This window comes from Eucyclogobius newberryi, unplaced genomic scaffold, assembly GCF_026437365.1.
Source record: "Eucyclogobius newberryi isolate DKJ021-1_F unplaced genomic scaffold, fEucNew1.0.hap1 SCAF_22, whole genome shotgun sequence".
Lineage (NCBI taxonomy): Eukaryota > Metazoa > Chordata > Actinopteri > Gobiiformes > Gobiidae > Eucyclogobius > Eucyclogobius newberryi.
The window spans coordinates 18,327,249-18,342,750 of NW_027315857.1; the positions used below are offsets into that span (position 1 = coordinate 18,327,249).

A 15,502-nucleotide genomic window follows, 5' to 3' on the forward strand; every position below is an offset into this window, starting at 1 on the left:
TGAAGCTGTATTAGAAACAGCTTGAATGAGACACAACATGTGGTTGTCATTATACTGCGAGTACAACAAGGGAATAAAATGTACGCTTTGAAATCTGTGCCACCAATGGGTCATGTCACAAGTTGGGTATTTGAAATGTGGCTGTGAAACCTCCCTTGCACAATACATTCTTCTTCTTCTTTACACTAAATTACTGGCACCAAGACTTTCACAATAGGGTCCTGGACCAGACAGGGCTTAGTAATTATAAATAAATAAAATAAATGAAAATATAAATATAAATAAATAATACCAAACAGGGCTTAATAATAATAAAAATAATAATAAAAAAATAAATAATACCAATATTTTTTATAAGCATAATTATCTCTTGGTCGTCCTGGTACTTTGGTTTAATGAACGATAAGAAATTAGAACCTGATGGTAAAGCTAGCAACAACTAGCGCTTTTCCTGCTTGGATATAATTAGATGCAGATAGCGCACAGTGGACTAATGAGACATCAATTGTATTACTTTATTACATCAAAAAATATCGGGTCCAGTCCCTTTAAAGGTCAGATCTGTGGACAATATAAAACACGTGTAATCGAATCACTTCAGGATGGACACGTTTATTCCCGTACTATTGAACATTCCAGGCACAAGGCAAACATCTCGAGCAGGTGGCGGGCCCCCTCAGCACAGACGTTACCTGTAAACAGTGCGTCCTTTCAGTCTCTGTGTGAATAATGCGTGGGGGTGGCAGACAGCAGTGCCCAGACGCCCACATTATGTAACTCTGAGGTGAGCAGGTGTCAGAGCCGTGCACAAAACCAACAAAACACCGACCAAACTCTCCACATAAATAATAATCATCATGTGGTCGCACACTTAACCCTCATTTCAGTTTGGGTGGATTTAGTGACTCATTCGGAGCAGGACAACGGGGGCTTTGTTGACATGCAGTTTGGAGCCGAGTTTGTCTCTACCACGGCACGTTTCCACTCAAAATATGTTCATTGGCTTTGGTCAGCCACAAGTGCTACATGTTACATTTAGCACACAATTACTTTTCTAAATATGAAATACATGCAGCGCTCTAGTTTTCTCTTATATAATTTAGGTCTCGCTTGAGTTGGACATCAAGTTCAAGTATTTTGTCCTCAATGTGCAATACATGTATAAGAGTTATCCTCCTCCTGTGATTTTAAATATAGCTAATTACAATTACATGTCTCGAATTAAACTCATGTACAAGAATAAAATCTACTCAAAGAAGTACAATTGCCCCAAATAATCCACTAATTAACCTACAGTAACATGGTTATTTGTAATTAGTTCCACCTTCCACATCTACTGATTATTTATATACACTATATTATTATGTTTTTCTATCATTTTAAGAATAGTTTTAATGTGCAACAATAGCCTGGAGGTCTAAACCAGCCGCAACAGCAAATATTTAGTACAAGAAATACAGAAATTCATGTTAAGATGTGCATTGTCTTTTGTATTCTAGCTAAACCTATGGAGACACCACTCTGAATAATATTAAATAATCATTCTGAATTGGAAAAACATGTTGAATCAAAAAATGTTCACTAATAAAATTGTAATCTGCCGAATTAATGGAATCAAGTTGACACTAAACGTAGACAATGAAAGGTTTACAAGTCCTGCTTTAGCAGTAGTTCACATGAAAAATAAAAAGAACGTAATTAACGGCTTATGATGTCATACTTTTTTCAAGACCGCTGTGTTTAATGTCAAAATGTCACTTTAGCAATGTTGTTTTTAATGAGGTTTATTTAAGTCAACGATGCGTGTTTATTTTACGCATGAGGCGACTACAACCTGTCATTAGTCAGACTTTCCAAACAGAGCCTATATTCATGATGTAACGTGTGCATTTTACATGTTTACTTTGTCTGCAGTGTGAGAACTTTCCATTGCAGCGTTTCAGAAACAAATCAGAATAACCCAAGAAAGTGGCACATGTGCAAACCAGAGTCCCAATGATCAAATCCACGTTTCGATGTGTTTGCGGGGCTGTGGAGATGTTTTACCGGAAAAGCAGGGATTATCTGTAAATTTAAATCAGATGGAGCAAAGTAATAGTTCGATGAGACTGCACACCAGATCGTTAGACAAATGGATCAAGTCTGGAAGAAAATGAGAGAATAAAGCTTAGTTAAACATGTGTAGAATATGACATCATTACATTCTATCATTTGGAATTCATCGATTGAAAAAAGAGTTTGACAAAACATGTTTATTTAGTGTGTGCCGTTATTTGTTTACATAGTGTGCACAGTCTAAAGCTTGTAAGGAAGGTTCCACAATCAGAACCACGTTATAATTACTACACCTTAATTAGACTTAATAAAACATGAACAAAAACGTAACTCATAATGAACAAATAGATTATTAAGGGTTATTAGTTTGGGTATATCAATCTAGATAAACAAAGTATTTGTTAATGTTTTATTAAGCCTATTAAAGATGTAGTATTTAATATTTTTTTTTTTTTTTTTTTTTTTCATACATTCGAAAAAATAATATACTATTTAGAATTATAAGAGACAATACACTGGGTTGCTGGGTTTAGATGACCTCACAACAGTAGTGCAGCAGTGCAATACGTCCATAAAGATGAATTAGTCAAAACAATGTTAAAAAGTATGTTTACTTTTTAAGCACGGTGTCAAAATACTTTAAAATGAACACTAACTTCAGTTGGTTGTATAAAAGCAAGAAGTTAAGCACTTATCACGTGTCCTTAACACTTTCTTTTTATTTCTCTTGTTTCCAGTGATTCTAATCGACCGTCACGATGTCGGACTCCACTCGCTCCTCTGCCCCGCCCATTCCACCCTCCGGGCCACGGCCCAAAACCACCAGCAGAGGGCGCACTGCTGCTCCGGCCGCCAACTCCAACTCGGACACTTCGGACATCCCAGAGTACGAGTACTTTGTGGCCCCGGGGCCCAGAGGATACCCGCCTCTGAGCGGTGAGGCAAAGCACAAGCTGTACATTGTTTACTGTGTAAAGAAAAGTCTAAATTTAAGTAATTTTCACTCTTTATGTTTTTACTTTATGAGACAGATACAGACTCATTTATATTGTACAAGTTTATCCACAAAATAAGCATTACGACATATTGATGTTTAATTACTTTGAACTTTTCATCAGTTTTATTGCAGAAAAAACTGACTAATTTGATAATTAAACATTACATACCTACTTATGATATTAGAGAATAGATATTGACAGTTCTCTAAATTCAACACCAATAATTACAATTATAAATAAATAAAAAACTTTTCAATATTTTTGATCTAATAACTGTGGTCATCTCTCAGTTATTTATCTTATTTCATTGCATGTTCCTATTCTCCCACTGTTCTTGAACTATGCGTTGCAGCACTGGACTTTACCCATATAAAAAAGAAACATAAATATACTGAGGTTTGATTACCTTTCATCAGTTGTAGCGTTCATTTTAAAATATACAAAAAACTCTGTCTTCACATTTTTTCCTCATTTGATAATAAAATATTATACTTAGTTATGATATTATAGATATTATTAGTATTTGTGAGTCTCTAAATTCACAGATAATAAATATACACTCCAAACTAAGTGATACATTTGACACTTATTTGAAATGGTAGTTTTATTGTCCTTCAAATGTTCTTTCGTCTAGAGTATTTGGACATCTATAGTGTGGACATGAAGCATCGTCCCGAAGACAAGAACAGGGTCCGTCACAACACGCATCTGTTCAACCTGGACTCTCTGGTCGTGAGGCGCGGACAAGAGTTTGAGATCACCATCGCCTTCAACCGCCCCTACAAACCCTCTGAGGACAAGTTCGCCGTGGAGTTTGTCATTGGTGAGAATTAGACCGGACCGACGCCGAAATAGATGATGAGTTATATTAGTGTTATAATGTAATATGGAGATTAGAACAGGATCTTTGCTTTAAATTTCAGTTTTAATAAGACTTAAATACAAGGCAAGGGTTACAAAAATATATATCAGTGAACTTTTTAACCCCTGACCCTTAATTTAGGAACATTTTTGAATATTCCAAAATGTATTCCACCATTTGAATGATAAACATGTAATTGTACGTTGTAAAATATGTATTAATATTTACGTTGTGGTAGTTTTTATGGTTTTATCGCCTGCATTCTGGCCTTGTGTCTTTGAGCCAGGCTTTAATCTAGGGGTGGACAGTATGGATATCTCATGAATGATATTCATATGCGGTATTTTGATTAACAATGCATCAGGAATGTGCTAAAATGTGGCTGTAAAAGTCTTGGTTGAGGTTCGAGTGTAATATACATAAAATACAAATCTACCATAAACTTAACCACAAAAAGGGCAGAAATATCACTGTATGTCCTTGTTTGGGAGATTACACTAGACGTTCCATTCTCTTTTTGATGTAATTTTTAATGTGTTTAATTATAGACAATACTATCAATATTAGATTTTTTTCTCCAAAACAACAACAATGATTTCCTTTTTTATTCTCTAATCTTCACTCACTTTTCAACAAATGCAGAAAATAGCTGTTGTAATGAACTACCTTATTTTCCAAACTATAAATCGCTCCAGAGTACAAATCGCACCAGCCAAAAAATGCTTAATAGAGAAGAAAAAACATATAAGTCGCACTTTTTGATAAAATCCAAGACCAAGAACAGACATTTCATCTTGAAATATATATATATTGTATATATTTGGGGAAATGTGTATCTTGAAATACAGTTTAAAATAATAACAGATGAGAGAACATGGTGAATAGGTGTACGTATGCTAACGCTAACGCCTTCAGCTACATGACGCACAGACAGAACTGTGGTAAGTGTCTGGTATGTTAACGTAACATATTAACAGTTATTCAGATAACTATAGCATAAAGAACATGCTAACAAGTTTACCAAAGCATCAGTTTTACCCCAAATCACTCAATCCATTGAATTATTCTTCCTCTGTGTCACTTCTAAACAACTCCACAAACTCCAGAGGTAGAGGAAGTGCAGATTCTTCTTCTGCGTCGCTTAGAGCCTAGAGCGCCCTCTTGTGGTCGTCAGAGTGAAAATAACGAATTATATCACATATAAGTCGCTCCGGAGTATAAATCGCAAACTATGGGAGAAAGTTCGATTTATAATCTGGAAAATACGGTACACACAATCATTGCACGTGTCGTTGCTGTTGTGGGCGTTGAAGGGGATTGTGGGTACTGTAGTTTTTATGGCTCGTTGCTCCTGTCTCTAGGCTCCAGTCCTCAGTTCAGTAAAGGCACGTACATGCCGGTGTTCCCCACCAAAGAGCGGCAGACATCTTGGAAAGGTCACGTCACCGACACCTCCGAGAACACCGTCACCATGAGCATCACCCCGGACCCCGGCTGCATCGTGGGTAAATACCACATGTATGTCGCCGTGGTAACGCCCTACGGCATCCGCAGAACCAAAAGAGAGAAGAGCCGAGACCTCTACGTCCTGTTCAACCCATGGACCGCAGGTTAGCACTAAGATCGTTTATTGATTGATTTGACACTTGTTTTGAAATCCCCAGTGTTTTTCAGCCAATAAGTGGACTAGAATAGAAAGTTGTAGAGACGGACAAGTTAAAGGCCAACTGTGGAACATCCCCTATGAGTCAAGAAGGTGTTTTACCCTTCACCAGGATTATTACACTGTAGGCCTGTAATTTACTGTAAGTGTTGCAAGGTTTATCGCAATTGACTCAAACTGCAATCTAAATAGTCACAATTAGCAAATCGGACTGCAATTATTAAATTAAACTACAAATTATCTTGTCTTAAAAGTAAAAGGGGAAAAAATAAAACATGTTTGAAAGTGCTTGTGATTCTTGTATTTGTTTAGCAGTTCATATTTCCATTTTCTCTGTGTTTAAAATTTGAAATTTGAACAGAATCCAACCACAAAATGACACATTTTAATTTAATTTTACTTCATTCGATGTTTTTGTGCACTCTCTTTATCTCTCTCTCTGTGTGTCGTGGTCCGTGTTTTTGGTTTTATGTGTTAAAATTGGAAACAAAAGTGATATAAATAAGAATCCCGCCAAAAAACAATTGAAGCGTAATCATAATTTTAAAAAAAATCACTCTCGGATTATCATTTTAATGTCATATAAACGTGTGGCCTGAGCCTTACGCGTCCCTCCTCCTTCCCTCAGATGACGAGGTGTTTCTGAGCGACGAGACGGAGCGACAGGAGTGCGTGATGAACGAGATGGGCATCATTTACCACGGCTCCTACGACGACATCGCCGAGAGGACCTGGAACTTCGGACAAGTACTCGCCACAAACTAAACCCCGTCTAATCCGTCCATCCTGCCGCTCTAACTTCACTGTGTTCACCTTGTCATTGTGTGCAGTTTAACTTTGGGATCCTGGACGCCTGTCTGTACATCCTGGACCGCTCGGAGATGCCCATCGCCAACAGAGGAGACGCGGTCAAAGTGGTGCGCCAGGCCTCTGCTATGGTCAGTCACTTTGAGCTAAAAAACATACATAATGCTTGATATTTTTAGGATTTTTTGTGTTGTGTGGCTTTGACAATGCATCTTAGAGCGTAGGTTTAGGGAGTGCTGCCAAATGCTCAGTTATTCTGTAAAAGGTAGTAATATTATAGACTTCACTTCCATGCGGATTAAGTTTTCATGTCAGTGTCTCAGTCTGGTATCGAATGGCGACGACAGGTTGTAATTTACACAGGAAAAATACCTGTTATAATCAATTTTTTCTCAGTTTGCATGCAGCAATTTGCAACATTTATCGTCACAAAATACATTGAACTGAGCGCTCAAAAGGACGCCTCTGTCAGTATACGTTTGATATTTGGTATCGATCCACCCGTCACTCTGTAAGTCTCACGGGCGAACTAGGCTTCACATTTGCACAGTCAACACATCAGAACTGGCACTAAACGTGGACTAAACCCAAAAATATAACAATTTACAAAATAAGCTGCTGGGACTGGATCAGGACTAAACAAGGACCGGAACTGGACCGATCTAAATCCAGACCATCACGGCTCAATTAATGACCAAATAACAATAATAAATGTGTGAACAGATCTCCAATCTTAGTCAAAACTCCCTAAAACTCACAACTCGAGCCGTTTCAACCCGCACAAGATCGTCCTTTTCCATCGTGCTTAACCCTCCCCCTGTGGCGCTCCTTCCTCCGCAGCTGAACTCCCGGGATGACGATGGGGTGCTGGTGGGGAACTGGAGCGGCGACTACACGTACGGCGTGGCCCCGACCTCCTGGACCGGCAGCACGGACATCCTGCTCAGCTACGCCAACAGCCGGAGCCCCGTCTGCTACGCCCAGTGCTGGGTCTACGCCGCCGTCTTCAACACCTGTGAGAGGAGATGCTTTGTGCGCCGTTTTGCAGTGTTTAGCAGCTATATTCTAAAATTGTTACACTAGATTGAAGCCCAATTTCTGCACATTTTCTTCAGCGTTGTATAAGCTTTTTTTTGTATTTTTGTGAAATTTGTATTCCCGTATTTTCCGTAGTATAAGTCTAATATGTCGCACGAGCCAAAAATGCTTAATAGATAAGAAAAAAACAACAAATTTCATCTTGAAATGCAATTTAAAATAAGTGAATAGGTGTACGTATGCTAACGCTAACACCTTCAGCTACGTGACGCACAGACAGAACTGTGGTAAGTGTCTGGTATGTTAACGTAACATATTAACAGTTATTCAGATAACTATAGCATAAAGAACATGCTAACAAGTTTACCAAAGCATCAGTATTACCAAAAAATCACTAAATCCATTGAATTCTTCTTCCTCTGTGTCACTTCTAAACAACTCCACAAACTGGAAGGAAGTGCAGATTCTTCTTCTGCGTCGCTTAGAGCCTAGAGCGCCCTCTTGTGGTTATCAGTGTGAAAATAATGAACAAAACTATATAATAATGTGTTAATAATATTACATATAAGTCGCACCCCGGCCAAACTATGAAACCTTATAGTCCGGAAAATACGGTAGTCATTGGGATGATGAGAATTCAACAGAGGCTTATAGTAAATGAGAGCTACCTGGAGTTTTTAGTTGTGAATTGTGAGTGAATCTCTTTTTTTTTTCTTTCACAAACAAATACAATTCGATTATAAAGACATGTAATCAGCATCAGGACAAGCCTTCAGTTAACCCGTCCACATTTCTGTGTCTGCTTCAGTCCTGCGTTGCCTCGGGATCCCGGCGCGAGTGGTGACAAACTTCTTCTCCGCCCACGACAACAACGGAAACCTGAAAACGGACATCATTTTGGACGAAAACGGCAGAATCGATCGCGGGCGCACAAAGGACTCCATCTGGTGACGAAACCATCTACTCTTTGTAAATCCCGTTACGAAGCTCGCTGATGTTCATTCTTGGACCAACAGGAACTACCACTGCTGGAACGAGTGCTTCATGGCCAGAAAAGACCTCCCCCCAGGTTTCGGAGGCTGGCAGGTCGTCGACGCCACGCCCCAGGAGACCAGCGACGGTAAATGGACTTTCTGGAGCTTCTATTGCAACACAAACAGTCAAATATCACGTCCAAATCCTCTACATAGTATTTGTGTGCTGAATAGTTGAACAGTTTTTAATTTATGTTATTTTATGTGACCTGAAGGCATGTATCGCTGTGGACCCGCCTCCGTCAACGCCATCAAACACGGGCAGATGTGTTACCCGTACGACGCCCCCTTCGTCTTCGCTGAGGTGGCGTTCGAGCTCCCGTCGTCGTTGTCATCGAATTTCCGCGTGAGGATGACATTTTAAAATCATTTTTCACTTCTCTTTCGCCCCAGGTGAACAGCGACGTGATTTTCTACATGCGCGGGAAGGACGGGACCATGGAGCCGGTGAATGTGAACCGTACCCACGTGGGGCGGGGCATTTTCACCAAAGAGCCCGGCGAGCTGAGCCGCAAGGAAATCACCGACCAGTACAAGTTCGCTGAGGGTGATTTTGCTGTTTTATTTAATTATTCCTTACAGACGTCAACTAATTAAGATAAGATAAGATATTCCTTTATTGTCCACACATGAGGAAATTTGGTTGTTACAACGCAGTAGATACAGAGGAAAGGACAGATAACTTATAGGAAGTTTCTCTTAATAGAAGAACTCTTATGAACAAAACAAAAAACTCTTATTAACAAAACTCCTTTCCTATCTTAATAGGGAATGGAAGGGGGGGAAATAAAAATAAAAAATAGATAAATAAAGATAAAAATAAGATAATAATGAAATAATAATAGAATAATGAAATAAAATAAAGTAAAAATAGCTAGCATAAGACTAGATAATACTAATAGTAAGTAAGTAAACATAATAAAACACTCTTATTTACATCAGTTATATGCACATGAATATGGCCTTAATTGCTTGTGAGTATGACAGTAATTGCACATGAATATGACGGTATTGCACATGGTTAAGTCAGTATTGCACATGAATATGACGGTATTGCACATGGTTAAGTCAGTATTGCACATGAATATGACAGTATTTCATACACCAAAGGAAAAAGATAGATTCTACTCGGCTCTTGTCACAATATCTGAATCTTTAGAATCGGCTGTAATGTTTGGGATTTCTCCAATATTTATAATACTTTCCAACGTATATGAGATTTTTAATTCATTTTAGATCATTTAATCATTCAATTTGTAGACGTATCAAGCTGTCAGAACCTTCTTTGTCTGTAACAAGAAGCAAACATACAGGCTGAACTGCCATTGTGACCGATACGACGCAGAATGTATTGTATTTATTTCTTTCCTTTCTGTTCTTAATGAGGCGAGGATTCGAAAAACAAGGAGGCTGCTGAATTAACATAATTATTCGTTTTCAAAAGTAAAAGAAAAACACTGAATTTGCGAGCATGTTATTTACTGTGATGAGGGGTTTAGCGGCCGGTTGTGGTTGGTCACATTGGCACGAGCGGCCCCAGAATGTTCTCTGGCACTGGCGGCGGTGGTTTCGGTGAATCATGTTTGCTAATTTTCCAAAACAGAGGTTCTAGCGGCCCTTCAGTGATTTGGAGTCACCGCCAAAGTCAGTTCAGTAAAATAAACGCAGTACAAGTTGTTTGATTACTGCCAAATGGATCACGGGTTTGACTGAACTGCAGTGCCATGTGTTTGCCACTGTGAGTCATCCTGGTTCACTTTGAGCCAAAAACCTTCAGCCACATTAACCGAGAATAAATTCAGATTTTCTCCCTCAAAAAATATTGCTTTTTCTCCACTGCAGTTAAAAATTGTTTTGATTATTTTACTAAATTCATTTTTTTCTGGTTTAAACCTGGTTCGATGCTGGGACACACTATATTATATTATATTATATTATATTATATTATATTATATTATATTATATTATATTGTATTATATTATATTATATTATATTATATTATATTATATTATATTACATTATATTACTTTATTTTATTTTATTTTTTTATATTTATTTTTATTGCAAACAGTTTTTTTGTCGTTTGGTCTGGCAACTTAAAATGAGGCGTTCACTCTTTTACATCCTATAAAACACAGAACTTGTGTGATCAGTAAAATGTTATATATTCACTGGTATGATCAATATTAAAATGTTTGCTTTATATCTAGTTTAGTTTGTTGGTAGTAGTTAGGACCATTTAGATATAAACATACAGTCTTGTGAAAGAAGAGACGCTTTTCACCAGATTTACCTAAAATTAGTTTCCATCTGCAGTCATCATGACAGGTTAACAAATTCAATAAAAATACATCCAAATGTCCACTCACTATCAATCAAAGCGCTCTAATTTTAACATTAACACATTACATTAGAAATCACCATGTAGTTTATTAAATATTTAAGAGAAATCCTACCTTCACTCTCGGGGTGCAACTGCTCTTCACTGGGGCAGTAACCTCAAAAGACCACATTTGTACCCCATTTGTCCAAATATTTGCTGTTATATACACACAAAAAAATCTGGTAATTTAACAGAGATGGAGTAATCAGATTACTAAAATGAGATGTAAACAGCAAAATCTGATGAGAGTAATCTGATTTCTTGAGACTCAGGGCATGATTGACAGTAACCTACCAGAAAATAATAATAACAGTAAGAGTAAAAGTAAGTACACTTTTATAAGAGTATAAAAGTGTATTTTTATTACTCAGAGTGTACTTTATACTACCTTTTAATAACTACTAATATTGTAATAATTTCAACAATTACAGAAAATACAAAATATGTGCAAAATTCAGAAACAATGTCAATGATGTCAATACAATAATAGTCATGCATCTAGGATAAAACGAATCTTTGAGGTGTTTGATGTAAATTGCAGGCAGCACGGAGGAGCGCACCGTCCTGGAGAAGGCGGAGGAGTTCGGGTGCAAGCGCGAGAAGTCGGAGCCTCCGCCCGCCGACGTGGACCTGGTGCTGCCCGCGGTGGAGCTGACCGTGGGGCAGGACCTGGAGCTCAGCGTGGAGTTTGTGAACCGCAGCCAACAGCGCCGCACGGTGGAGGCGTACGTGAGCGGCAGCGTGGTCTACTACACCGGAGTGACCAGCTCAGAGTTCCTCTTCAGGACGCCGTCGGTCACTATCGGCCCCAACGACAGTGAGTCAAGACTGTTTGTGAAGGTTTAGATGCTTCATTAGTTAAAGTTCAGTCTGACCACTTGTGTTTAGAGCTGGGCAATGTATCAGAATGTTTATGATATTGGGAAGATATGCAAAATTCTGCAGATCGAGTATGCGGTTAAAGGTGCTTTTTTTTAATTGCAAAAAGCACTGATTAAAAGTGAAAAACTGTTATGTTGTAAACTTTCAAATAAGGGGATATCTCTGCTTTTTTGTGATTAATTTGACAGACATAGAATAGACGAGTTTATAGAATAGAATAACTCTATTGTCTTATATCATTATCATATGGCAGAAACTAGTCTTTGGCCTACACATTTCAAACACATTCAAACTACATTTTACAATCTTAATTAAAACTCTTAAAAAATGATGTTTGTTCTGGTTTAAACCTGGTTTGATCCTGGGATGCCATTGGCTGTGATACACTGAGGACACACTCTAGTGTGTTTTACAATCTTAATTAAAGCTCTTAAAACCACTTAACAAGCACTTAAATGTATAGATATACACTAGAAGAGATACTACTAAAAATACTCAAAGTACTACTAGAGATTGGAGATAACAAAATGTATTATCTCTCAGTACATAAAACATCTGTAATAAAACTGTTTAGAGACTACAAAAACTACTACAAAAATAAAAAAAACTAACTTGATAACTGAACCTCAACCACGACATTTGACATTTCTCACGTATTGCCATAATATTATAAGAATATCACCACTGAGAAACTAAGAAAATCGATATACTGAGATATTAATTCATGTCGATTACAAGTACTTGCACAAAACTTCTACAATACCTTCTGCATTTCATGGATTCACTTAGAAAACTGCTGGTTCCTGCTCGTTGTGTCCCGCCTCATGTGCGTTTGCTGTCGCCTGTATTCGATATATATATGTGTGATATATGTGAGGTTATATATAAGTGTGACGTCTGCTCAGGTGTGAAGGAGCCGGTGGACGTGGAGGCTCGGAGCTACATGAAGCACCTGGTGGAACAGGCCAACCTCAACTTCATGGTGACGGGGAAAGTGAAGGAGACGGGCCAGATCGTCACCGCCATGAAAGTGGTGACGCTGCACAACCCCAAGCTCATCGTGGAGGTGCGGGACGAGCGCCACACAACCAGAGAGTCACCACGTTCTGGAGGCGCAGTACACCAGAACTTACAAGAGCAAATGTCAAGTCATGGCAGAGATATTCACAGACAAAACATGTGTAGTTTGGCAATTAAAGGAGGAAATCTGTCTCCTCCAGCTCGTTACCGTATTTTCCGGACTATAAGCCGCACCTTTTTTCATAGTTTTGGCCGGGGTGCGACTTATATTTATACTTATACTTATACTCCGGAGCGACCGCATTTCATACTCCAGTGCGACTTATATGTGTTTTTTTAATTCTCTATTATGCATTGTTTGGCTGGTGCGACTTATACCCCGGAAAATACGGTATATTAAACAAATGTTATGATGTCACATGAAAATACTAATTTATGCTTAATATCATTGCTGCTCCCTTACTGCTGTTTTTATGATGATTATTTATAATGTTTTCATTATTCTTACTAGTTATCACATTTTTCATGAAGTATTTTTTTCCACTACTTTCCATTGTACACTAAAAATACCAGGAAAAAAAGGTTTAACAAAGAATGTGAAAAGAATTAAACAACAAAAAAGGGAAAAAAACAATTGCTGTCAGAGGATTTAAAGCCACGTGACTAATACGGAAAATACGTAGATTAAAAAATAAGATTTGACATTTGCATATTTGCTGTTTGACGATTACTTTCTAAAATATGAAGTAAACACAAGCTATTAATGTAAAACTAACTCCTGTTAAACACGCTGAGGCAATTCCGCTGTTGTATCAAAAGTATTTAGTATAAGTTTATTTTTTATCTTATTTTATTCATGCCTTATTATGAATATTATGATTTGTATATGTTTTAATTATATTTGTTGCTTCATGTTGCACCTTTTCACTGAAGAAAGTTCCTGGTTCAATGGAAATGCACCTTTTCTGACTCTTCGTGCAGGTTTCCGGTGTGGCCAAAGTGAACGAGGACATGTTGGCCACGGTGCAGTTCACAAACCCGTTCACCTTTAACCTGGAGGGCATTTACCTGAGGATGGAGGGTCCGGGCGCCATGCTGCCCCGCTTCAGATACTACAGGTGGGCACAAGCGCGGCACAAGCGCGCGGGCCGTGTTTTCAGCCTCTGTAAATGAGCGTCAATGCAATGTTTTAACACAAAAAACATGGCTGAAAAATCTCTGATCTAAATAAATAAAATAGCTTGATTTAAAAATGTAATCTTTATTTAAATAGTCACATTTTTGCCAATAGAATCAGTAGTTACAGCCTTTTATTTTGTGCAATAAGATTTTTGTGCAAGGCTGCAGCGAGTAATTGGAATAATTGTCGACTATTAACATAGTCGTTATTGTATTTTGTTAACAGTTATTGTTACCTGGACTAATCTGACACTAAAACACAAGCAAAACGTGTTTCAGAACAAAGACAGCGACATTAGAAGATCAGAATATAAAAGAATGAATGAACAATTTCTGGTTTTCATCAAAAATTCACTTTATGTGTAAATATTCTCTACCTAGAAGTCGTCAGTTCAACCTGGATTTGGTTAAAAGTGCATTAAAAAAGTAAAAATAGAATATAATAAGTAAAATATAATGACTAAAATAATGACCAAAAAAAAATAATAGTTGAAGTCTTATTTTTTGTGTTACCAATACTGTGCAATGAAGACATATATATATATATATATATATATATATATATATATATATATATATATATATATAGATAGATAGATAGATATCGATATCGATATAGATATAGATATTGACTACAAACTATGATTTTATTTTAAATTTTGCTGCACATCCTTAACTCATTTCCAATAATTCCAATAACAATTTTTTTTTGGTTCATGTATAATTTAACATACAAACAAACACAATGAAAAAAGAAGAGTATAAAACAGTGGACATCCAGCAAATAATAAAGCAAGAAAAAGATCAAATCAAGGCACATGAAACCCAAAGAAAACGTCCCATTTAGTCCAAAGTCTGTCAAATTTGTCCATTTTCAAATGTACTTTTGTGACAAATGTGTGACAAATGTCCAGTATAAGGTCAGTCCAGTCCTCGATCGTCGGAGCATTTTGTGTCCAAATACAGAGTTGTGAAATGTAAAGGCTGTATTTAATATGACATAATGTTACGGCTGAATATTATGATTCTTCTTCGGACTTTTATAGCAAATCGAACAATCCATCTGACTTAGTTCACCCGTGCCTTTCCCCCTCTCTGTCCCGCTCAGCCTGCTGACTCCAAACTCGTCTGTGGTTTTGTCCGAGCGCTTCAGTCCCCAGAGAGCCGGGACCACCAGGATCATCGCCAGCCTGGACTGTCCGGCGCTGAGGCAGGTCTACGGAGAGGAGTCCATCGACGTGGAGCCGTGAGGAGAGAAAGTCACGGCTTTTCTGCGCCGACAGTAAACACGGGAAAATCCTCACATTTACGTTATATGACGTTAGTACTACACTTTTATACAGTTATGAAAGAAAAAACATTTACTGAACAACATAGACATGAACATTTAGCTCTGCCTGAATTTTAAGTTGTTTTGTAAATGACTTATTAAGGCATAAATTGTTTAACTAAAATTGCACTGTTGCCAAAAGACAGCTAAAAACGTTTCGACAGAGATAATGAATAAAGTATGATTTCTTAATCTTTACCTTTTTTTAACTGACAGACAGATTAAAATAGGGACAGTAACATCTCGCTTG

General features: G+C 37.7%; 1 protein-coding gene across 1 annotated transcript; it reads left to right on the plus strand.

The window, feature by feature from the left end:
• The first annotated feature begins 2,798 nt into the window (after nt 1-2,798).
• On the plus strand, nt 2,799-15,256 carry f13a1b (coagulation factor XIII, A1 polypeptide b). Its single transcript, XM_072458869.1, has 14 exons — nt 2,799-2,991; nt 3,688-3,876; nt 5,277-5,525; nt 6,207-6,325; nt 6,409-6,516; nt 7,226-7,400; nt 8,232-8,370; nt 8,440-8,543; nt 8,673-8,761; nt 8,851-9,004; nt 11,383-11,658; nt 12,629-12,789; nt 13,725-13,861; nt 15,031-15,256. Exons 1-14 carry the CDS (start codon nt 2,814-2,816, stop codon nt 15,170-15,172), a joined length of 2,220 nt encoding a protein of 739 aa, XP_072314970.1. The 5' UTR covers nt 2,799-2,813; the 3' UTR covers nt 15,173-15,256.
• The last annotated feature ends 246 nt before the right edge of the window (nt 15,257-15,502 follow it).